Source organism: Puntigrus tetrazona, chromosome 18 (assembly GCF_018831695.1).
Source record: "Puntigrus tetrazona isolate hp1 chromosome 18, ASM1883169v1, whole genome shotgun sequence".
NCBI lineage: Eukaryota > Metazoa > Chordata > Actinopteri > Cypriniformes > Cyprinidae > Puntigrus > Puntigrus tetrazona.
The window spans coordinates 18,002,838-18,028,863 of record NC_056716.1 but is presented as its reverse complement, the minus strand read 5'-3'; the positions used below and the strand labels follow the sequence as shown (position 1 = coordinate 18,028,863).

Below are 26,026 nucleotides of genomic sequence, written 5' to 3'. Positions count from 1 at the left end.
CCTTCTGTGATGGAAACATCTAATCACATTCTGAGGTCTAAATCAATCAAACGCTCCACTCCCAGCGTGTCTTTCCTTCGCACAGTCACATTTTCCGAAGGATAGTTTGCTTCACAGAAAGAGCCGGAGTGTTCAGGCATTATGGGATGTTTGTGTCTGTGGCTCTTTTATGCATCTCGGTCTTATTGGATCGGGCTGCTACCCACAATGCTGTGGCGTAAGAACGCAACGCTAGCATTAAACCGGGGAAGTAGATGGAGGGAAAAAAAGAATGGTGAGAACGGAGGAATGAGAAAGAAACTGCAATCGCCTGAGGAGGGAAAATATTTGAGGAAAATTATTCGAACAAAAAGCCAAGAGATTCCCAGCGGACACATCCAAGTTTAACGTGAAGGATCTCAGATTCTGTGAAATACAAACAAGAACGAGAGAAAGTAAGACGCATAAGAGAGAGACAGATGGTTTTCAGTCAGGTCAGGGATGAAGTGAAATTCAATCACCAAACACGATTAAAAATGCCTGAATGTCACATAATAGGATCAGAATCATATTTGATCTAATTGGGCCGTTAATGGAAACAGGTACCATACAACATTGCTGTGCATATCTTTTGGATATATTAAAATATTTGAATATTGATATCCCTGGAGGCCTCCTGCAGCCTCTTCTGCCTCATCTCTGTTGGTCAATTAATCAGATAGCCCCGCCCCCAACTCACGTCATTGGTGGAGCCAGAAAATAACATGCATGGAAGCCGAAACCTCTGAAAACATCACAGAATCACAATCTTTCAACTCTTCGGGATGACTAACAGCGACTCTGAACATTAAACTATATAAACGTCACATTTAAGAAGAGTTCAAAAGTTTGGGATTGGTAGGCTTTTCTTATGTTTTGGAAACGTCTCTTCTCTTCTCACCACGGCTGCACGTATTTGGTCAAAAACACAGTAAGAACGCGAAATGTTATTTTGTAAATATATGTTAAAATGTAATTAACTGGAGCTGAATTTTCAGCATCATTAGACCAGTGACCAGCGTCAGCATCCGAAAGCTGTTTGTTAGGATACAACAAAAAAATCTAAATATTGAGAAAATGGCCTTTAACGTCGTCCAAATGAAGCTCTTAGCAATGCTTATTACTAATCAAAAAACACTGTAAGAAATATCTTCACGGAACATGATCGTTACTTAACGCCTCAAATAATTTTTGGCATAAAAGAAAAATCAATCATTTTTACCCATACAATGTTTTTGGCTATTGCTATAAATACTCCCCAGCGACTTGAGACTGGTTTTGTGCTCCAGGTGTGACCCTGAGCTGGTTTACCGCCCAAGAAACGTTTCTGATTATTATCAGCGTTGAAAACCGTTGCGCTAGCCGATGTTTTTATGGAACCAGGAAGTTCCTCATTCAGTTTCGTGCACCCTCGCCGAACTTCTACGCAATTCCATTTCCTCCTGGATGCCTGGAACAATAGCAGGGTGAGTTTTTCCCTCCGTCTGGTCCAGAGACCTCCGATCGATCTCGGGCAGATTCGCTTCTTCCGTGTTTGTCATCAGCAGCGGTACAAACGGCTGCGTTTAGCGGCACCGGGAGCAAGCGTTTACAGCCACCTCTGTTACTCTGTCCTTGTCTGTGACACGGCGGCCGGCGGGCGCTCAGGACCAGGGGCTGTTGTGGTAAAATGCACCGGTTTACCCAGGTGGTCAGCAGTGGTCACTCTGCGTCCTCTGCCCTGCCTCTCCTCTCCTCTCCTGTTGAGAGCGGGGCAGCGATGATGAATCTGTGGCCGCAGAGTGTCTGTGTGACCTGACACAGTGATGTATCTGCCAGGGCTCCTCTCGCTCGCTCTCTTTTATGTATTTGCGGCTTCTTTCACTTTATTTTGCCTTCTTCCTCTCTCTATTTGTCATGTGTCCCCTCGCAATCTCTCGGCTTCTCTCTGCAGATTCGTCGTATCTGCGGCCAGGCGCTGCTGATTGGGGCGGGCGGCCCTGTTCCTGCATCCCGTCTCTTTTTTTGGGCATTGATTTTCACCGAGGGCGCTTTAAAAATATCCCATCTGACCTTTGGGCATCGCTGAGGACTGTGGAAATAGGTTCCCGAAACGCATGACATTACGGGGGAATCGGATGTTTGTGAAGGGCTGAAAAAGACGAATGGTTAGAAAACCTGCCCCCGATCGGACAACATCTGTCCATCAGACGCACGCGCTTGTCGAGGCAGACACTCGTTTAACGGCGTCTCCCAAAGGAAAGAAAAATCGCGTCGATATCTCAATTCCGATTTTAAACGGAGAGCAAATTGAAAAAAACTCAGGAGAAACTTCTGCCCAGATTGACTTTACTTTAAAAAAATAGCTCAAAAATGTTTCAAACTACTCTTGGATTTGCAAACACACCAAAGTCTGCGATTAAAGGATCTCAACCCGAACTCAAACACTTCTTGTGAAATGATCTGAGCTGCTCTTCAATGCTGAAAAAAATTCTTCCTTACCAGCCAAATTATCTAAAAATTCTCATATCGAGGTTTTTTTAGACAGGTTAAAATTATTGTCTTGTGAGTTTTACATTAGAACAAGCAAAATAATCTGCCTATAATATATATATATACACATATATATATATATATATATATACACATATATATATATATATATATATATATATATATATATATATATATATATATATATATATATATATATATATACAAGCATATTTATGTGTGTGTGTATACATAAATTAATGAAAAAGTATATATTTAAAGAAAAGTATTAAATTATGCTTTTTTTAAATTAAAATGTTGATAAAACCTCATATTATTTTATTCAATACAATTGATAAATTGGGTCACAAATTATGTGATTTCTCTAATTTGCTCTTTCATTGCTTTGGAAATCTTATTGTGTTACAGGTTTGAACTTTAATGATATAAAGTGAATGTGCGTAGAAGAGCAAATCACTCAATTTAACCTCACTGCAGTCTAGGAGACAGATGCAAGACATCTTGTCAAGTCCAAAATTTGAATTGTGCCACCATTTGCTCACCGCATCATTCCAAACCTGTTAATATGTTTTCAATGGAACATAAATGGAAAATATGAACACATAATTAAGCTAATTTGGCAAATGCGTTATTATGCCGTTGTGCAAATCTCATCAGGAGTTGTGAAATCAAGTTGTTAGTATAAACACAACTACTAGTGACACTCACAAGAGATACAGAAAGAGTCTTTTTTTTTTTTACACACACACACACACACACACACCACAAAAGTGCAGTATACGGTCTGTGAGTGTGTGTCCTGGTGTGGTTATGAGTAATAAACCTCTCTCTCGCCGTTCTACCCGTCACAGAGAGTGAAGGCAGCGCGGATCAACCTCATTATCCTGATGAAAATTTGGGCAGATGTGCGAAACCTCTACGACAGACGCAAACAGCAGCTCTGTCGCCTGCAGCCAATCAGGAGATGAAAACCGGAGGAAGAGCCGCACTGAGAAACGACCACGGCCATCACGCCCAGAGAGAGAGAGAGAGAGAGAGACAGAGAGAGACAGAGAGAGAGAGAGAGAGAGAGAGAGAGAGAGAGAGAGACAGAGAGAGAGAGAGAGAGAGAGAGAGAGAGAGAGAGAGAGAGAGAGAGAGAGAGAGAGAGAGAGAGAGAGAGAGAGAGAGAGAGAGAGAGAGAGAGAGAGAGAGAGAGAGAGAGAGAGAGAGAGAGAGAGAGAGAGAGAGAGAGAGAGAGAGAGAGAGAGAGAGAGAGAGAGAGAGAGAGAGAGAGAGAGAGAGAGAGAGAGAGAGAGAGAGAGAGGAAAATGCCATTTCTGGTGCAACAGCAAATAAAAGTGAGATTTCAGCCTTTTTAAAATTCTGATTGGAAACAAGTTGGTAGTTTTTGACGATACAGACGGGGCGTGTGTGTGTGTGTGTGTGTGTGTGTGTGTGTGTGTGTGTGTGTGTGTGTGTGTGTTCTGTGGGTTGGAAAGTTAATCTGGCTGTGTTGAGATGATGAGCTGCCTGCCACTTAACAGGGCGGAGATCCACTTTGATCACACGGCCTCGGGCGCAGCCTATTACAAATCACCTCATTTACATACAGCACAGGCTGATGGGAAGACTACAATCCACTCGAAAGGGTTACACCTCTCTAATGTGGAGCAGGAGCGATAGAGAGAGAAAGAGAGAGGGAGAGAGAGAGAGAGAGAGAGAGAGAGAGAGAGGGGGGAAACAAGAGTGATACCTAAAGAAAAGATGGACTGATGACAGTCAGGAGATCCGCTGAAGATACACGGGTGATTAGAGCTATGCGTTAAAGTTATGCATTTATGCTGCAAACTGTTATTCCTTAAATCATGCGTGTTATTGAGAAGTAGTGGATTGCTTCTTTACTGAGTGATCAGATGCATCGAGTACACCTGTTAGATCATGAGACAGGTGAAGAATATACCCCAGATGCACATCCACAGACAAGAAGATCACTTTTAGCGCAACCGCTTCGGCACTGAGAGGTTCGCGTGGACAAAAACACTTTTTTTCAATATAAATAATCAGTTATAATTGTAGGTAGCAATCGTGCTTAATGCATGAGAGTTAATCGCTACAGATGACGTATATGTTTCAGTTCCCGTCGCAGCTCATTAGCTGAGCACCAATCAGAACAGAATTGAGAGTCGAGTTAAATCATGATTCCTTGCAAAATTACAGTTACGAGGTAGAATTAGTGCATGCAAACAGTAGAGCGTGGTGCGAGCAAGACCAAGGCCATGGGTTCAATTCCCAGGGAAGCAAGCAAGATCTGATTAAATGTAAATGTATATACCTTGAATTCATTGTAAGGATAAAAGCATCTAACGAATGCATAAATGTAAACGTAAACTGAACCTATATTCTTATAACTCCAAGTGTAACTTTTATATAAAGAAGGTTTGCAAAGACATTTCTGAAGTCTTGTCTGAAAGGTAAAGTCTTGAAAAAATGTGAATGTTTTATAGGCTGTGCACACAGATCTGTCTAAAATGTCACCTATAGAAACCTGTCCTTAATATATAACCATCTTCATGGTTAACACATTTAATAACACTCTCTGTAACTCAAAATTAGAGAATGATACTAGGTTAACAGTTAATGCTTCTCTGGGAATCAAACCCACAACCTTTTTCGTCTCCAGCTAACAACACAAAGGTCATGGGTTTGATTCTCAGGGACAGTATGTGTGCCTTGGATGCATTGTACTGTAAGTTGCCTTGGATTAAAGTGCCTGCCAAATGCATAAATGTAAATGTTAATGTCAAATTCGGAAAACACACCTGTAAGACTGGGATGGAACTCAGATTTGGTTGATCGATCAAACCAAGAGTGTAAAATTACTCAAAGATTGCAAACATATACAACTGTGCGCTCGTATCAGAAAACGCTTTCAAAACAGCGTTAGTTTGGACTTAATGCATCATTGAATGCATGAATGCATCCAACACGCATCTGACGCTGAAATAGTTTCTTCAAATACCCTAAACACATGCATCAGCTCTGCATCAAAGTCCACCATTTTCCGTAAAAACGAGTGCGTCATTAGATCTGCCAGGAATTGAGAACAGCATTATTTTTAATTGGCAGCATAAAAAAACAAAAATCAATGCGGGAGAAGACACAAGCAAGCAATTTGTGTCTCATACAGCGGTAACGGTTACTAATTGTCTCCCTTCTTGCGAGCGCAAGACCAGATCGAGCGCCACGCCATTCGCCTTTATGATGCTAATGGCCTCTGCAAATTATCCGTCAAACGGGAAAAACTCTGACTTCATCTCCAATCAGATTCCCCATTCTGCCCCGGATAAAAGTGCAGCACATTCTCCTAAATACCAGCTCAGAGCTGGAGAAAAAGAGGAAAACGCTCATTTTTTCGCAGGACATCAATCAATGAAAATAATTCCTCAAACTTTCTTCTTTTTTTTTTTTCCCAGAGTCAGACTTTAAATGGCATTACATATGTAGCACGGCATAAAAAATTCATCTGCGGGAGCCTTGAAATGTCAGTGGTAATGATGGAAGCCTCACCTCCTTTGCTTTCTGCTTCAGACGGGCTTGTTCTGGATCTTCTTGCCGCGAGCGACTCTGGGAGAGAAAGAGAGAGAGAGATGGAGGGAGGATGAACGACGGAAGGAAGGATGGAGGGAGAGACGGGCAGACGGCAGGTGAGAGCGTGTCGTGAGCTCACTTCATCTGCCGCACTAAAATAGTTGCGGACAAACGAGGGCAGATCTGATGTGTCAAGGACGGAGTGTGTGTGTGTGTGTTCAGCGGTGAGTGATTCTACACCCGCAGGCTGTGCCCTCCAAACACACACACACACACACACACCGCCACAGGCAACTACTAATCAAAAGACAAAATACATGCATGCACACACTGTTATAAATGCAGGTGCAACTGAGAATCATCAGTGTGTGTGTGTGTGTGTGTGTGTGTGTGTGTGTGTGTGTGTGTGTGTGCAAATGTCACAAATTAAACAATTACTCAAATTTGCTTGTAAGTTTGTGTCAAAGCTATAAGAGTGGTCTGCAGCCCAAACAGGTATCTAGTGGCCTTTTCAGCATGAAGTGCAATGAGTCCTAAAACCCAGAAATGAGGATTTTTTCAGGAACTTCCTGCCAAAGTCAGTGGGTTTTTAAATAGGTTTCTGGCTACATGCAGGGTCAAGATATTCTCCCGTTTATTTCATGGCATCGAACACATTAGAAATACCCCTCGTGAGTTCTTACATATCATATAAGACAACTACCAAGTTGTCTCTTGAAAAGCACTCTTGAAAACTATTATAACTCACTTTATTGATTAAACAAGTAGCCTAAATGTGGTCCTATAACTTAGTTTATAGGCTAAACTATAGCTTTTTAGTTTTGTATTTAGGCTTCAAAATGATTTTTTTTCCTAATTTTTTGTCTAAAAACCCCTCCGTAAAGACCCTTCGGAATATAGATATAAATACCAAATAAAGTTTGGTGTATTTGCTCAAGCGAAAAAAAATATCACTTTAACAAAATAGTCTAAAAATGTACAGGATGTACAGTAAAATGTGCAAAAAACGCTTTTGTTTCTTTCTTTTTTCTTTTCTTTATGAAATAGCTTAAAATCTCAAAACTAGCCATTGCATTAAAGGCCGAAAGATCTGGTGGGGATTATCTTGATGAATGAAACGTGTAAGAATCATAGACGTGCTTATTTTCTGCAATCCAGTCCAGGGCGATGCTAAAATACGTCATCCCTGCAGTTCTGTCTTGTGTGTGTGTGTGTGTGTGTGTGTGTGTGTGTGTGTGTGTGTGTGTGTGTGTGTGTGTGTGTGTGGTCAGAGAGGGTAAATCTCTCTGCTGAAGCATTTAATCGTGGCCTTGTGTGATTTTACTCTCTTTTAAAGAGAGAGAGAGATGTGTGAGGTGTGTGCGTGTGATCCTGAGGGCTTTGTGTTTAGGTCTTTTTTTAATTGCCCCATGAGAACGTCTCCTAACTCTCCCTCTCTCGGCGAGGAGAGGGGCGGCAGTACTCTGCCCTTCCTCGCCGCTAATTGGTTTTAAATATATCAGGCGGTTCACGTACTGGTCGCTATCTCGGCTGAGAGTAATGCGTTTGGCCCCTGGCCCTCGCGCTCGTCCCCGAAGACTCCAGTCATATTTGAAATGGACGATGAGATTTATTTTAGTAGGTTCATGTTTAAGGGGTCAAATCACGCTGAGCTTAAAGACGCAGAGCGAGAACACAAGGACACAAACCGACGCAACCCAAAATAAAACGAGATTTGTTTGTTCTGTCTGTCGATATTCATTCATTGCTTCCAGACCGCGCTGGCACCGATTTATTGAGCTGCAGACGACGCGTTTACCGAAACGCACAAGCATGTTTCCCTGATCGTATTTTAGGCTTCAGCGGAGTTGAAATCCCTCACGACCGCGATGCTTCAGCTTGCGTAACGTCTCATCCCGGCCCAAAGTCACCGAGGTCGGCTCGGCCATTCACGCCCGGGTACGAGCTAAACTGTCTCGTTTTGGGAGATATAATCTCGCACGCCGCGGCATAATAACGCCATTAGGCCGAAGGGAGGCGAGATTCAGCCGCGCGAGGGGTCATTGTCTCTGAGCTAAATGAATTAATGACGGAAACGAGCCGAGCCGTTTCAGCGCGCCGCTCGGGGCCACGGGCGCAGGGCAGATTGGACGCAATCGGCTCTTTAATTGGAAAGTCTGTCGTTTGGGGTTAGCAAGGGGCTTCCTGGTCATTTCGCGGGATCAGACGCACCACGCGGGACACAAATGTAAAGTTTGTTCAGACATCCTCAGATAAGTTGAGGACGGAGCTCTATTGTAGGAATGGCTGCGGATCAGAGACATGAGGCCAAATTCGTGATGGATGAGTAAGAGCGTTTCTCCATGGAGAATTCATTTTACATTCATATTTGGATATCTGTAAAATTTGATGCAACAAAACAAAAATTTATAAACAAATTCTGTCATTTGATTTCTATAATGATTGATTCTGTTCATCTTTGCACATCATCTAATACCAATGGCTTAGTATCACTGAGACACTTTTGATTTTTTTGATATTTGTATTTTTCATTTTAATTTATTAGCAATTTTTGTCTTTATTTGTATTACTTTTTGTTATTATTAAATGAAAATGTCGCTCCTAGCTGAAACATATACACATTTAATAATTTCTATTAAGTTTTTTTGATAGGGTTTAGTTTTAGTTAACTTACAATAACCCTGATTTTTCATCCAAAGAAAGATTTTTTTTGCAAATTTCAGGCATTTGCTAATGACCATGAGGCTCAACAATCTTATTGGCTGTTGTTTTATTAAAACATAATGGAACTTATTTGTCAGATGTGCCATTTTGACCTAAATATTGTTAAAAATTCAACAATTTATCGGTATATTAACATGTATATAGTTCTCTGACGTTGGGCAATGGTAAAATTAAAAAATAAATAAGTAAATATTAAACAATGGCAAAAAAATAGTGTTTTTGTCAAACGGTTTGAATTGATTGATTTTGTTTTTTATTCCGTTCATGAACCCTAGATTGGTAAATTGATATGTAGTCAATATCAATAATCTACTTAAGTAATAAAGCTGGTTTGTGGTTGACACAATAACTTAAATCAGCATGCGTGGGCAATCCAGAATTTCTGAACCCATCGTTAACGTTTCTGGATCTGAGATCTCGAGGTGCCGGATTACCTTCGCCGCTCTGAGGAGAATCTCTCGTTCTCGCTCATCTTTCCTCTGCTTTTCCATCCGTTCCAGCTGCTCAAAAAACTTGAGCTGTGAGCGCACATCAGACGACTGCTCGTACCACTCGTCTTCCTGCAGAGAGAAAGAGGTCAGGATACAGGTTTTAACTTATTTATGAGTGTTTATGACTCAATCACGATGAAAACTTTCTTCTTAGGCAGGTGAGACGGAAGTTTACGGGACGAGCGCAAAAAACATGTTTACTTCAGAACGCGACCTCGATGTTTTGTGCACTTCCTGCGCTATCCCTGCCTCTTTTCATTTTCTGACAAGCTCGTCTCTCCTCTCATCCCTGCCTCCGTCTCTCCTGTCCTTTGTTGGCTATGAAGTCAGCCTTGCCTCTTTCAGGACGCTCTTGTTTTTTGCTGATGTCAGTTTCTTCACACAGGCGCGTCTCGCACGGCTCATTTGTAAAGCGGCAGACGCTAGAAAAAAGCCACAGCACACACCAAACAGAAAAACAAAAAAACAAAACGTGCGTCCGTGACTGCGCTCCTCTCTGCTAAACTACTCGCCATGTACACAAATAAACAGCTTTTAAAGCGCTCCGCCACCTGCTTTTCCTCCTTTGTGGGTTTGTTCTGGGTTCCCGCTAATGCGAGTCTCTTGAAAGAGCGCTGCGTTTAATGCGATGCGGGGAAAGAGCGTGTCGGACTCTCTGGCTGTGGGTTTGAATACCGAATTGTTTACCTGTCTGCTTCGGTTTCTTTGTAATTCATGTGCCCAAAAGTTTACACGTCAACAGCAGGATTTCAGCTGCGCTTTACAATACGATTATGTGTGTTAACATGAACTAACAGTCAAAAATAGACATATATCGAATACATTTGAACATTAAAGCTGCACGCGCAGACATGCAAAGTGAACTAACAATAGGGTACATACAACCAGAAAGTTTATCAACACAAACTTCAGTTTTTTAGTAAAACATACAAACAAGTGATTGCTATGGCACTGCTAAGTGGTTGCTAGGGTGTACAAAATATTTTCCATAGCAGCTTGGGTGGTTGCTAGGGTGTTATGGGTGACTGCATGGGCATTTGGTTCAATGCTAGGGTCCTGCCATGAGAGCTAGTTGTTACGGCATTGCTAAGTACATGTTAAGATATTCAAGATCATTTCTATGGCAGCTTAGGTGGTTGCTAAGGTGTTGCTAGGGTTTTTTGAATGGATGCAGGGGCATCTGCGTCAATGCTGGGCTCCTGCCATGAGATCTATTTGCTAGGACATTGCTAAGTAGATGCTAGGGTGTTCAAAATGGTTTCTATGTCAGGTTGGGCTGTTGCTATGGTGTTGTTAGGGTGTTGGGGAATTTAAAGTCAATTTAAAGATTTGTGGTTGCTAAGGAATTGCTAGGTATTCTGGTTGGTTGCTTGGGTCTGTCAAGGCTGTTGCTAGAGTGGTGTGAGTGGTTGCTATGGTGTTGCTATGTGGTTGTTAGGGTGTCCAAGGTGGTTGCTAGGCTGTCTCTAGGGTGCTGCAAAGGAGTTCTGTATAGATGCTAGGTCTTTAATAGTGTTTTTCCAAGGCATTCTTGGAACAGACTGCTACTAAATTTTAAAATTGAACTGGAAGCTAAGTGCTGGGCGTCCGGTCAGAGGAGAACTGGCCCCAACTGAGTCTGGTTTCTCCCAAGGTTTTGTTTTCTCCATTCTGTATGGATGGGGTTTGGGTTCCTCTGGCTTGCTTTGTTGGGGACACTTAACTTCTAGTGAATGTCGTCAAACTGATTACAGAGACCGTCTCTGCATTTAATAACAAATTGTTCACTCTGGTCATTATACATCCCTGTCATTGTATTCTTCAACTTTATACTGTACAGTGCTTTGATGCAACCTATGTCGTTAAAAGCACTATATAAATAAAAATGATTGATTGATTGACTAACGTAATAGAGGTGGTTGCTATTGTTTTGCTAGGTGGCTGCCAGGGTATTCTGATTGGCTGCTAAGGCAGACACAGTGGTTGTTAGGGTGCTAGGCAATGACTAGGGTGTTGCTACGTTACTGCAATTGTTGGGTTGCTGTGAGTGGTTGCTAGAGTGTTGCTAGGCAGCTACTAGAACGTCCAAGATGGTTAACTGGGTGTTTCAAGCTGTTGCTTAAGGACATGTGGGTGGTTGTCAGTGTATTCTTGATGACCGCTAGGGCTTTCTGGGTGGTTGATAGAGCAAAGAAGTTCTATATGGTTGCTGGGGCTTGGCTAGGTTATTGCTAGGGTTTTCCAAAGGATTTCTAGAGCATTCTGGGGGGTTGCTAAGGCCAAGATATTACTAAGCAGAGTGATGTGTTGGAATAGTGATGTGGGTGGTTGCTATGATGTTCTTAGGTGGTTGCTAAGGTGCTGCCATATACTTATCTATATATATATATATATATATATATATATATATATATATATATATATATATATATATATATATATATATATATATATAGACTGCAAGTTACGTAATCAGATTACTTTTTTCAAGCAACTAATGAAGTAATGCATTAAATGTGAATGTACATTTCCTTCAGCCTCAGGCTTTTTCACCTTTCACTTCACTTTTCATTTCACTTTTAGTGAGAAAGAGTTTTTACCTTTTATATTAAAAACAAACAATGAGGAAAAAGTAGGGCAAAAGTGGCATAATGCATTACTTTCCATAAAAAGCAGTTACTTTTTTAGCGAGTAACACAATATCGTACTCTATTATTTTCAAAAGTAACTAAATATAAATGTCTTCCACACATCTCGTACCTTACACGAGTCCATACGATGCTGGGCGATGGAGGAGACTTTCTCCAGCACTGTTCGTAATCTGGACTGGGTGGCGTGAGAGATGAAGTTCACAGCCTCCAGCGGTACGTCCGTCACTCCAAACCTCTTCGCTGAAACAAGAAAGACGCAGATGCAGATGTTACAAAAATATCAATAATCAAACAAAACACATCACCGCGCAGATGTTTGGATGGAAGTTCAGCGAGGGAAAATTACATCTGTCCTATCTTATAAATCTTCTACAAAAAGGTCCAATGTGTGTTGAAACCACAAAGGGTTGTTATGATGAACCGACACGACCTGCATTTAAAACACAAATACGTGGAGGGGAAGTTTCCTCACTCCCGTGACTCGTTTTCAAACCTGATTTCCTGATATTACAGTAAAATGAGTTTGGATGAGCCTCTGCGGTTTGGAAGGTCAGCAAAACTGATCCAACCACCCAGAAGAGCTCAAGAGACTTAAGTCCCTCCTAAAAAAAATCTTAAGAAACATAAAAACATACACAAAGTCTATGCAGTAAATGTATAGAGCTATGAAATGATCTTTTGATACTGGAGGAATCCCGAGACAGAAAAACAAAAGATTAGGAGAAACATATGAGATATAATAGAACTTACCCCCATTTCATTAGAATGATAGTAATGAGAAAAATATAAGACTGACATTTTAATCTGTGACTATGCTTTGCTATGAAAAAATAAAGAGGAAGGGAAAAGCAGCTCTTTCACATGAGTTGACGATTTTTACTTTAAAGGATAATTAGCACCAGAGTTTCTAAAGACCGCTGCAAACCTTCAGAGCGCTTCTATCTACAACATCCCCATCTTTAATTTGCTATTAACATAAGTTCTCCTTCCACTGTTATTTTAAGAAAATCACACCAATTATTTAAATCAGCCGCTAAACGTGCTGAAAGTGTCCTTAATGACTCCGAACGAGATCTTTTTTTTCCCGGAAACGGGGAAACGAAATGCTGAAAACATCTTGGAAACGTCAAAACACGAGGAGTTTCTTAAGGCCACGGATCTTCAAAAAGCACAAGAAGCGTTTAGATGAACTGAATTTCCGTCCCACGAAATAAAAAATAATAAGCTGCTTTTAGAGAACAAAATAATTTGGAAATCTCTTCCTTCGGTCCCTGAAGACCAAAATCATCCCGAAGGTCACTTCTACTTCTATTACACAGCTAGTCTGATCTGACACGGCTTGCATGAGACGCTCCAGATAGACCAGAAGTTGGCAGGCTTGGTCCTGAATGATATAGACTGTAAACGCATGTGCTTTTACGCATTTAATAGATTCTTTATCCAGTAAGACTAACACTGCATCCAAGGTGTTGATGAATGACGTCTTAAACAAGTCACAAAGCAAGAAATGCTTCAGATTTACATTTACTGTTTTCATCGCAAACTCCTCCAGTTAAAAGCTTCTCTGATGACGCGTATGTTACAGATTTGAGCAAAATTAAATAAATAAACATATTATTACTCCATGCATTCCAAAGGAACTGAACCCATCAATTATTTTTGCATTCCTGAAAAAATTCCTCTACTTGTTTTGTTTTGTTTTTTCTTTAAAAGTTGCATTTTTGTTTAAATATAGGTTTAAAAACCACCACCATGTTGTTGTTCACAAATGTTTTTTTTTAGCTTTTTAGTTTGTTTGGGGTTTTTTTAAGTTGTATTTTTATAAAAAAAAAAAAAAAAAAAAAAAAAGCATTGCATTATCTGAACCCCCTCCATGTTTTCTTCTCATTAATGTTGTTTTTTGGTTTTGTTTTTCTAATTTTTATATATTTACGTTTTTTAAAAAAAAAGCATGGCTTTGCATTATCTGTATCCCCCCATGTTTTTGTTCACTAATGTTTTGTGTTCGATTGTTTTTTGTTGTTTGATTTTGTGTTTTTTGTTTCGTTTTTTTGTCTGTATAGTTTACGTTTAAGAAAATAACAAACACATGGCCTTGCCATTACAAGCTTCATGGCTTTGCATTATCTGTATCCTCCCATGTTTTTGTTCACTAATGTCGTTGGTTTTTTTTTTTTGTCTGTTTGTTTGTTTGATTGTTTTGTTGTTGTTGTTGTTTGACACTCGATTAACTGCATCCCCCCAGGTTTTTGTTCACTAATGTTTTTTGTTGTTCGCTTTTGTGGTTTTTGTTTAGTTTTTCGTTTGTATGGTTTGTATCCCCCCACGCTTTTGTTCATGTTGTCGTTTCGTTTCGGTTTCGCTTGGCATCGTGCTGGCAGTGCACACGCAAAAAATGCAAAAGCTGCACTTTTCCATTTGATGTCGAGGAAAAAAGCAGAATGCAGGAGGACTGTTTAAAATAGCACGAGCGAGCGTAACGGATGTGATCTTTGTGTGCGAGGGCGAATCGGGGCTTTTGGGAGTTTCTCTCAGATTGAGCCGAGCTGGCAGGATTTGTGCCTCCCTTGGTTCGCTGTCACCTACGAGTTCTCCAGCAGCCCATCAACGACACGACACCACGCCGCCGCTCCGCCGCGGCCCAGCAGGGGGCGCTTCGCCCTCCTACACGCACCAGAAGAATTACTCGTTCCTACCGCACACCGCGCTCCCAGCGACAGCTCGACGGACACACTAACGTGCGCTAAAACAGATGCCCCGGAGCTTCTGACGCTTAACTGAGATCTAATGTGTAGCGAACACGAGGGCGACAGAACAAAAGCTGTACGCCTAGTTCAAAGTAGTTTGCGTGGAAAGAACTTCATGCAAGCCATGCGACTCGAGTCTGGAAATATTACGTCTAAGCATAGTCGCCGTTTGTGAGAGAAATCGAATCGAAAATTGGATTCGCGAAAAATCTGCTTAATACTACATTTTAGTCCATCTGGGGTTGGATTTCCTGATTTTTTATCATTTCGAAAAAAGTTTCTCCTGCTCACCAAGGCCACATTTATTTGATCAAAAACACAGCAAAAAACGGGAAATAGTATTACTATTTAAATTAGCGTTTTTTTACGTCAATATGTTCAAATGTCATTTATTTTCACGGTTTTCAGCATAATTATTCCAGTCTTTAGTGTCACGTGAAACATTTCTGATTATTGTCAGTGTTGAAAACGCACTTTGTTTTGATGTAGAAATCTTTTGTAGCATAATAAACGTCTTGACTGTCACTTTCGAGTCTTTGTTTAAAAAAAAAAGTGTTTATTTCTTTCACAAAAAGGCCGCACTAACCCCAAACGTCTGAATAGTGGTGTATATTCTAGCATTTGTCCGGATACAAATACTGGTGGTCCTATGTTGAGGATTGTTCCAGGTTAAATAAGCATGTTTACAGATATGCGGATTCGATGGAAATCCAGCCGGACAAACATTCATCTTTCATTACAAGCGGTCATCGCAAAGTGCTTTTCTTGTTGTTATTTACACAAACACAGAAGGATGAGTCGAGCATTTCTCAGCGTGACACAGACTGACTTGGGCGGACCTTTTTTCCATGCCGTGACCCTTTAACAACGCGAAAGAACCAAAGATGCACCTTTTTCCCGAGTAAGTGATGACCGCTTCACGATAATTCCATCCGGAATGTTTTTTTTAAACGCATTTTTAAACACACTGTCATTGTTTTAAAGTCGGATACATTTTAAAAGTGATAGCTCTCAATTTTATACCGAAATGTTCAATGGTTAAATATTTTGGAAAAAATACCAACTTCATAGAGACATCAGCATTGATTGAAAAATGACGGCACTACATTTTTTATAATATTTTAAAATATTTTTTTACAATTCTTTAAATATATTGCCTTTATGCTGAAGATTGAATAATAGATTAAAAGTATATTTAAAAACCTTAATGGGTGGGATTTATTGCAATTAATTTCAGAAACATTTATTAGTTAATTTGTATTTAATTGACAGCACTACTTAAAATGCTTAATAGCAACAAGGCAATAATAAGTGCTTTAAATGTTAAAAGCAAGCCATTTTAGGTTTTATTCAACAAAAATTGTTCTAATACTTAACGTAGTGTAATAAAACAATATAATCATAACTTACGTTCGTTATGTATTGCATCAAATGCCTGCAGAGGGTGATGTTTTTATACGTACAGCCTGATCCATAGCTAGTTTAATACTGACTGAACTTTTAATTCAAACGTACATTTAATCTTTAACATTTGGCAGATTCTTTAGAAGTCGCGAGGAACAGAAAAATACTGTTTTCTTCTCCCGTGCTGGCGTAGGTTTATAATGATTCTCCTTGTAAATATGACCGAACGGAGCACATGAACGTTATAAGCAGCTCAATCACAAATCACGCGTATAAATGAAACCCGGGTTTCATTCACAACAGCACTGTGCTTCATTATGAATCGTGACGGCCCCGAATGTCTAGAACACCGCCATAACAGTGTGATTCGGGTGAGATTTTCAGGATTGCCTATGTCTGCTGGAACAAAAAGGACGCGCTCCTGGTGGCCCGAAGCGAGCGTGGACTGGCCTACATTCACGAAAACCGAGAAGGTTTCAAAGCTCCGGGCTCTCCAGAATGGCTCCGCGTCACCACGGATGGGTTTATCTGTCCTTGCGAGAGCTTTTTATATCATTCGAAACATATATTTAGCACTGTAAACGAGCCACGCGGCGGAGGGGCGCTCGCGGTGGAGCTACTGTACCTGTTTCCAGAATACGCCGGTGCAACAGGCCCGCGGGGAGGAAGGCCTCGTCTTTACACGAGCGGATCTGCGTTCCCACCAGATCGGAGTTGGTCGCTAGAATGCGCGCGCTCTCCTCGTTGAGGTTCACACCGGCCATAGACGCAACATCGTTGATGTCGTCGTCGTCTCTGCAACACAAGACACGCTGGTATGAAGCTAACATAGTCACGCACACTCAATAAATCAAAGCGCTTTGTATATTACAGTCAGCCGGTGAAGTATGCATGAAAAAAAGCAGGTTTTCAGGGCTTAAATGAAATCAAAGATGCCACAGGATGAAAAAAATGATTCATTTACCCACTAAAATGTGCTACTTTTTTTTTCTCCACTATACTAGGTTTTGCCTATTTGTCGGTAAGGTTTTTTTTTTGCATGCTTCTTTATATATGTACAATAATACGTACGCGTTAGAATTAGCACGTTGTTTGAATATTTACATAAATATTGGGTCACGCTGAATGATAACGTGGCGTGATTTGACTTTTTAATTCTCCAAAAACGTATATGAAACCTTAAAATATATTATTTTGGCTGATGCCCACGCGTGACACACAGGTTCTGAGCTGAATGGGAATGTGCATGCATGTACAAATTAAATAAATAAATACGCAAAAAACAAGAATAACAAAAAAAGAATATGCAGAAAAATAACTATTTATTTCATTAATAACTGAAGTAAATAAATTTAGTAATTTATTTACATGTGCAGCATGAACAGAATGAGCTTAAGACAAACAAACAATAAATAAATGTTTCTGGATATGTTATTTGTCAACTACCCATGTGCATGTTAAATAAATAAATAGATGGACTAGAAAAAAATCACAGTCCGATGGAAAAAAGTTAAACTCTCATTTACTGGCGCTTTACTGATGCGTTTGACTTTCCAGTTTATCTAAAAATATGACCAGAAAGCTGTCTTGTTATGACTTTACTTAACAAAACACTAGAATTAGAAACAGCGCATCTGGTGGAAACTTATGAGCCTCATGTTAACTCCTCTTCCAGAAACATCTTGACACATGTGCACTGAATATGAAATAAATCGGATGTTTACGGGATGTTTAATGTTTTATCTGCACCACCTTGTGTAATTAGACGAAAAAAAATCAGTCAGAATAAACTTAATTAGATCATTTGTTTATCCGGCAGTCATCCTGACTGAGACATCATTTACAGTGATTGAAATGAAGCTGAAATTAAATTCAATATAAATATATTTGACTAATGAAGTTAAATTAAAAGTTTAAGATAAAATTACTAAAATAAAAAAATTACAATCACAGCTAATTATAAATGGTAAAACTAATAAAAAAAAAGAAATCAGAAATAATACATGATGCTGAAAATATAAAACATTTATAGCATAATTAATATTAGAACTGTATATAAATAATAATTATAAAATAGCACTGCTAGCTGAAAGTACTCAAAGCAAAAATAAAGCTACTTATATTTATATATTTATAATATATATATATATATATATATATATATATATATATATATATATATATATATATATATATATATATATAAGAATAATAAAGTTTTGCTAATTAATATTTATTTGTATAAATTTAATTTTTAATTTTATACAAGTAAAAATTAATTAGTGAAACTTTAAAATTAAAATAAAAAGTAAAAGCTAATACAAAATAGAAATAAGCTAAATGTTATATAAATGATAAAAAATAATACCGTAAGTACTGAAAGTACTCAAAAAAGCAAAACAGAAATGCAATCTAATAAAAATAAACGAATAAAAACAAAAAGTCAATAAAAGCTGAGCTAAATTTGCAAATAAAATATAGCTATAAATAAAAAGACAAATTAAAAGTTCATTCAAAGTGACTTTGATCCCTAACATTAGTAAATGTTAAGGTTATTATTAGGCAAGCGTGACATTCCTTCAGAGTGACTGGCAGCTTTTCCACCCAATCATTTCTCTCCCTTTTCCCCCGTTGCCTTGGTGACGGTGTCCTAATTACGGCACATTAGCGGCAGAGTTTCCTGCGCCCGCGGCACTGCTGAAAACTTCATGGCTCCGGTCACAGAGGTCAAAGTTCACTCCGCTCCGCTCTCATTTACGTCCGCGTCTGTACCTCTGTTTCTGACATTGACCCCCTGGCATCTCTCGCCCGTGTGTGTGTGTGTGTGTGTGTGTGTGTACGGCCCCGTCGCCCCCTGCCAGAGCCTCTCCCAGACTGGCCAGGGTGTCTATGAGTCCTGACACCGCGGCAGGAGCTGACAGAGGCCATTAGCACTGCGCAGAGCTAGCATGTTAGCCTAGCCGCTGCCACACAGCACAGAAATGAAGCAGAGAAGTCAGGAGTATTATCAGCGGCTCGCATTTATCTTTCTTCTACCGTGAATTACGGGTCCTATTCAAAAAGAAAAGTTCGCAAACAACTAAAGTTCCCGCCAGAACTGAGAAGAACGTTAGTTTTTTTTCAGTGTCTTTGGTTGAAGAAGTATTTTGAGCTTTTATTTCCACTTTATGAGTGTTTTTATACCTTTAACCACGTCAGACACTTAACTTAAATGTTCATTTGAAGCAAATATAAGCATTTGATCTTCAAGTAGTTCATCTTTAACCAGAAAAAATACTGAATGAGTCTGAAAAAGTACACTAAAAAACGACAATATTGCTATACCATATTGCATATTCATATGCAGTTGTTAACTTAATTACAATTAAGTATAAAAATATAATATATATAATATAAAATATAATAAAATATTTATGCTAATTAAAAAGTATATAGAGCTGTTATTGTTGATTAATAGCTGGTAAATAAAATTAAGAAAAAATAACTAAATAAGTAAATAAAAATAAAATATAAGGTAAAAATCTAAATTTTACTAATTAAAATGATTATGTTTAAATTTATGTACTTAAATTACTAATAAATATTTTTATATGTAATGTCTTTATTTCTATTTTTGCCTTTTTGTTTGCATTTTAATTGAATTTGCTATTAAAAAAATAAAAGCAATAAAATATAATTATACAATATAATTATAATAAAATACAATACAATCACTTTATATACAAAATTAAAAACTAATGCAACTGGTAAAAGCTCATATGCATGCTAAAACCTAAACTAAAATGCTAACTAAATATTTCAGTATTTATTAGTATTTTAAATGTATATGTATAGATGTATAGATTTTGAATGTATATGCATATATAACATACACATATAAAAGCGGTAGTGAATGTCACTATGTCTTTATGCCAAACGGGAATCTTTGCTGTATTAACTAAGCTAAGCTAACAGACAGCTTCCAGCTGAATCCAGTGTTACCCGATGGGCCAATCAAAATCATCATGGTCACGAAACACGCCGTCGGGTAAAGGGTCGTCAGTACCAAGCAAACCTGACAGCTTAATTAGCTACACTGCTAAAGATTTATTGGTTTATCAATCATCGCCTGCGGCTGAAGCCCTGGGCAGAGAGAGAGAGAGAGAGAGAGAGAGAGCGGTGAACTCTGTGACCTGTGACACACACACACACACACACACACACACACAAGCTCTCCTACAAACCCTAACCTGAAACCTTCACCTTAACCTGAAATCCGAACACCCTATATAGGCAGCAACTCAGTGTGCCGCACAAACAGCGCTGCTCACATGAAGCTGATTCCAATCAAGCCTAAACACCGCTTGATTACTTTAGAAGTGCGAAATTTATCTTTAAGATGCATGCGAATATGGCCAAAACAAGCCGTTTTGGAGGGCTGCATCATGTTGCATCAGTACAGCAACTTTAAATTAAATTTGGAACAGAACTAAAGTCTGTTTATATGATACCCGTAACACTGAAACGCAAACACACACATTCTCACATTTGCACAATGTGTTTGTCTCATGAACACTGACGCTATCACGCAGTTCATCTCAATAACCACAGTTTCTGCCAAATACTATAGGTCTGGCTGTAAAGCCATAATGTATGAATCGATACCGAGAAACCAAAGCTATACTATTTTAAATTAAAAAAATGTTTTAATAAAAAAATAATAATAATAATAATAATAATAATAATAAAATAAAAATAAATAAAAATAAAATAAATAAAAACAAAATAAATAAATAAAAATAAAATAAAATAAAAAAAAAGATTAATAAATAATTTTCTGTAAATTACATATGACAAATAAAACTATAATAGATAAATAGAAGGTTTTTTTTACTCAGTACAATTATATATGTGACTCTGGATCATAAAGCGAGGGTTTTATATTATTGAGATTTATGAATTAATATGTTTTCCGTTGATTTATGGTTTGTTAAGATAGGACAGCATTTGGTCTAGATACTGCAAAAAAACAAAAAAACATTGAGAAAATCACCTTCAGAGTTGTCCGAATGAAGTTGTTAGCAATGCATGTTACTAATCAAAAATTATGTTTTTTATATAAATAAAAAATACAAATAAAATTATGATAATTTTGACCCATACGCGGTATTGTTAATTATTACTACAAATATACCCGTGCCACTTATAACTGCTTTTGTGCTCCAGGCTCACTTATATAATTATGATTTATGTATATTTTATTATATTTGCACATACATAAACATCCAGTTCCATTATAATTATATATTATTGCAACGGACGCTTCATTTCCAGTGATTATGGTTCATTTGATTGCACAGATAATGCTTAAACTGAACTGAGCCGGACAACATGCTGGAAAGTAAAGCAACCAATTACTGCCTTCTCCTGTGCTTCGACACGATCTCTATCGTTAAAAGCGCTGTATAAACGAAGGTGACTTGACTTTTTTTATTTAGCTTGTTTTGACCGAAAAGCATCGTCCGGTCAAGCAGACGCTGAAGCCGCGAGCTGTTTCATGCGTTCGCTCTGAGTGACAGTTTCCAGCAGACGAGGAAGAAAAGCAAGCGAGAGGAGAACGCGGGCCTGGGCTTGTGAGGCGCTGCCTCCGTGTGACAGCGGCCGGTATCGCAGCTCGCACCCGTACCTGAACGAGCCTCCTCCCCGGGTCATTCAGCTTGTTTTTCTGGTTTCCTGAGAGCTGGATGGTTACGCCCGCGGGGCTTTTGCCCGTCTGGATCGCCGAGGGCTTCCCTAAAGCACCTGGGAAGAGACAAGACGGCGTTATTATGAACTCGAGCACCTATTCTCATCACACCTCAGCTCAGCTCAGCTCGTTTCACATTATTTAGCATAAAGTTAGAGACATTCAGACTTCCTGCACCGTTCTTGGCATCTGACCATTGGTGTAATGTCTCTGGATAGTTTTTTTCTTTTTATAGATACTGCAAAAGAGGAATTTATGCTGTGAAAATGTACTTAAATGAGCCAAAAATCTATAAAACGTAAATTGAACGAAATCTTACGTATTATATTTGTTTATTTCAATGTAGATTTTGAATGTATACAGTGTAGATTACAAAATTATTAAATAAATAAAGTAACATTCATTTAATTACAATAATGAAAATGAGTTTAGTTTTTTAGGAGGAAATGTGTTTAATTGTTTCAGAGTGGACACAGGCTTTATTTCCTTTCAAATAAAACCGATAATTAATAAATATATATTTAATAAATACGTTACATTAAAATAAATCATAATAAACAACGGCAACACTTTACTCGAACTCCTTATATGTATTGCATTATTTCATAAATAATTGTCACAAAGATTAAAACGCATTCTAATATTTCCAAATTTCTATAATATGTTGTTTGTAGCGTTTTAATGCATAGAAATCGATACGCAGCATAACGCATTATGGTTACGATTATTATAGGGTGCATAACCGATGCCATAAAAACAGCACATTTTACAGGAAAGCTTCAAGTGATTTGCAAATTATAGTTTCTCAATTTTTCAAATTGAATTTTTCATCATCTTAACAGGCTTCATGAGACGCACTCGAAAAGAGACAACAAGGCGAGCTGCCGTTTTTACTGATTCTCCGCTTTTGTCTACATGCATCTTTCTGTTTTTTTGTATATTTTTCTCTCGGTCTGTCTCTATACACTCCTCAACGTGTCGACACACACACACAGTGACTGCTAGGGTGCATTTGAACGTGATTTTAAGAGGCATGTTCTTAGCCTGCAGCTACAGGAGACGGTATTTTTAGAAACTTTCCCCCTGAAAATTCACTTTAAGGGCTGAAATATAACAGATCAGACTATGATGGACAGGAACAGAAGGACTCGGATTAAATCTGTGTGCGCACACCTGTAAATGTGTGTGTGTGTGTGTGTGTGTGTGTGTGTGATCAGAGGTCAGGAGTTTCATGCTAATGCTAATGCAAGTTAATGAATGAATAAATGTGAAGGTGATCTGCGTTGTTCTCTCACCCGTCGCTCGCACCGTCTGCGTTATAACCACAGGCATCCGTATCTGACTTCCAGGCCCCACTGCCCTCTTGATACCCTACAAACATACAAGAGTTACTGCATTTTGCATTGATTTTTACCGTCTACGGGGGTCAGTCAGTCACTTTGGCGCTTCGACATGCATCCTCAGATTTAATATTTGATATTATTTCAACCCCGACACAAACGATGCACAAGCCTTCCGTCATCCGACTGATAGTTTAGACTTTTTCAGCAAGTAAAATGTTGATCTTCTCAAAACATCTCACATCTTCTGAAGAACATTTGTTTCTTCATACCTCAATCAGCATTGCATTGCGTTATATGTTTTGATCATCAAACTAAGCATTTAAATCTCATCTTACATTTTATATATATATATATATATATATATATATATATATACAGACGTGGACAAAATTGTTGGTACCCTTTGGTCAATGAAAGAAAAACTCACAATGGTCACAGAAATAACTGTAATCTGACAAAAGTAATAATAAATAAAATTCTATAAATGTTAACCAATGAAAGTCAGACATTGTTTTTCAACCATGCTTCAACAGAATTATTAATAAGAAATAAACTCATGAAACAGACCTGGACAAAAATGATGGTACCCTAACTTATATATTTTGTTGCGCAACCTTTGAGGCAATCACTGCAATCAAACGCTTCCTGTAACTGTCAATGAGACTTCTGCACCTCTCAGCAGGTATTTTGGCCCACCTCATGAGCAAACTGCTCCAGTTGTGTCCGGTTTGAAGGGTGCCTTTTCCAGACTGCATGTTTCAGCTCCTTCCAAAGATGCTCAATAGGATTGAGGTCAGGGCTCATAGAAGGCCACTTTACAATAGTCCAATTTTTTCCTCTTAGCCATTCTTGGGTGTTTTTAGCGGTGTGTTTTGGGTCATTGTCCTGTTGCAAGACCCATGACCTGCGACTGAGACCAAGCTTTCTGACACTGGCTAGTACATTTCTCTCTAGAATTCCTTGATAGTCTTGAGATTTCATTGTACCCTGCACAGATTCAAGACACCCTGCACAGACGCAGCAAAGCAGCCCCAGAACATAACAGAGCCTCCTCCATGTTTCACAGTAGGGACAGTGTTCTTTTCTTGATATGCTTCATTTTTCGTCTGTGAACATACAGCTGATGTGCCTTGGCAAAAACTCTCATCTGTCCACAGGACATTCTCCCAGAAGCTTTGTGGCTTGTCAACATGTAGTTTGGCATATTCCAGTCTTGCTTTTTTATGATTCGTTTTCAACAATGGTGTCCTCCTTGGTCGTCTCCCATGTAGTCCACTTTGGCTCAAACAACGACGGATGGTGCGATCTGACACTGATGTTCCTTGAGCATGAAGTTCACCTTGAATCTCTTTAGAAGTCTTTCTAGGCTCTTTTTATACCATTCGGATTATCCGTCTCTTAGATTTGTCATCAATTTTCCTCCTGCGGCCACGTCCAGGAGGTTGGCTACAGTCCCATGGATCTTAAACTTCTGAATAATATGTGCAACTGTAGTCACAGGAACATCTAGTTGCTTGGAGATGGTCTTATAGCCTTTACCTTTAACATGCTTGTCTATAATTTTCTTTCTGATCTCTTGAGACAACTCTTTCCTTTGCTTCCTCTGGTCCATGTCGAGTGTGGTACACACCATATCACCAAACAACACAGTGATTACCTGGAGCCATATATATAGGCCCAATGGCTGATTACAAGGTTGTAGACACCTGTGATGCTAATTAGTGGACACACCTTGAATTAACATGTCCCTTTGGTCACATTATTTTCAGTGTTTTCTAGGGGTACCATCATTTTTGTCCATGCCTGTTTCGTGAGTTTATTATTTTAAATAATTCTGTTGAAGCATGGTTGAAAAACAATGTCTGACTTTCATTGGTTAACATTTATAGAATTTTTATTTATTATTACTTTTGTCAGATAACAGTTATTTCTGTGACCATTGTGACTTTTCTTTCATTGACCAAAGGGTACCAACAATTTTGTCCACGTCTGTATATATATATATTTATATTTATATGGCCATTTTATTTATATTTATATATATATATGGCCATTTTATTTATATATATATATATATATATATATATATATATATATATATATATATATATATATATATATAAATAAAATATATATATATATATATATATATATATATATATATATATATATATATATATATATATATATATATATATATATATCAGATTCTTCACTAAATTGCATATTTGTGCCCAGTTTGGGCCTCTGAATAAAACTGAATAAAATAATTTAGTAATTATTAAAATTTTGCCTTAAGGACTAACTTTTCAGTTTCAAACAATTGGATGTTTCTGACTATCATTTCATGGTTTTATGGGGTCAATGAGGCACATCTGTAACTTGCATAAAACTAAGAACGGCTATTAATGAATTGAATGGTCTATTTGATTGCATGCAGACTTTAAAATGTAGGTGCTTTACTGACACAACTTCAAATGATCTCCCCACGTTGTCGTGCAGATGAATCTGAGCACTAATAAAATGCACGCAATAGGCGTGGTCTGAAACGCACGGGCTGAATTTTTTCCAAGCACACACACACACAGAGAGAGAGAGATAGAGGGGAAGAAAACAAGGTAGTGACAAAGTGAGCAGAGGGGCAGAAAACAGGAACAACACTAATAGAGACACTTCCGTCCCCCGTGAGTCCCTCAGTGCCGCCCTGAGCAAATCCCATCCATCCATTCCACTTTCCCTCCGCCTGCATATTTCTCTGACTTGTTTTCTTGTGCCCGGACACACTGTCGCTGCATTACAGCTCAGAGCCTGCAAACCTCGGGGAGGTACGGAAAACCTCCGAGCGGCTACAGGACACAGACCCAGCCGTCACACACTCGCA

General features: G+C 38.7%; 1 protein-coding gene across 1 annotated transcript in view; it reads right to left on the bottom strand.

The window, feature by feature from the left end:
- The window catches only part of LOC122362666 (transcription initiation factor TFIID subunit 4), an 87,104-nt gene that overhangs the window by 41,718 nt on the left and 19,360 nt on the right, over positions 1-26,026 (bottom strand). Inside the window, 7 exon segments of the mRNA XM_043264208.1 lie at positions 6,061-6,117; positions 9,240-9,365; positions 12,036-12,166; positions 16,703-16,872; positions 21,743-21,759; positions 21,761-21,858; positions 23,098-23,173. Of these exon segments, the coding sequence (XP_043120143.1) occupies positions 6,061-6,117; positions 9,240-9,365; positions 12,036-12,166; positions 16,703-16,872; positions 21,743-21,759; positions 21,761-21,858; positions 23,098-23,173 (675 nt within the window).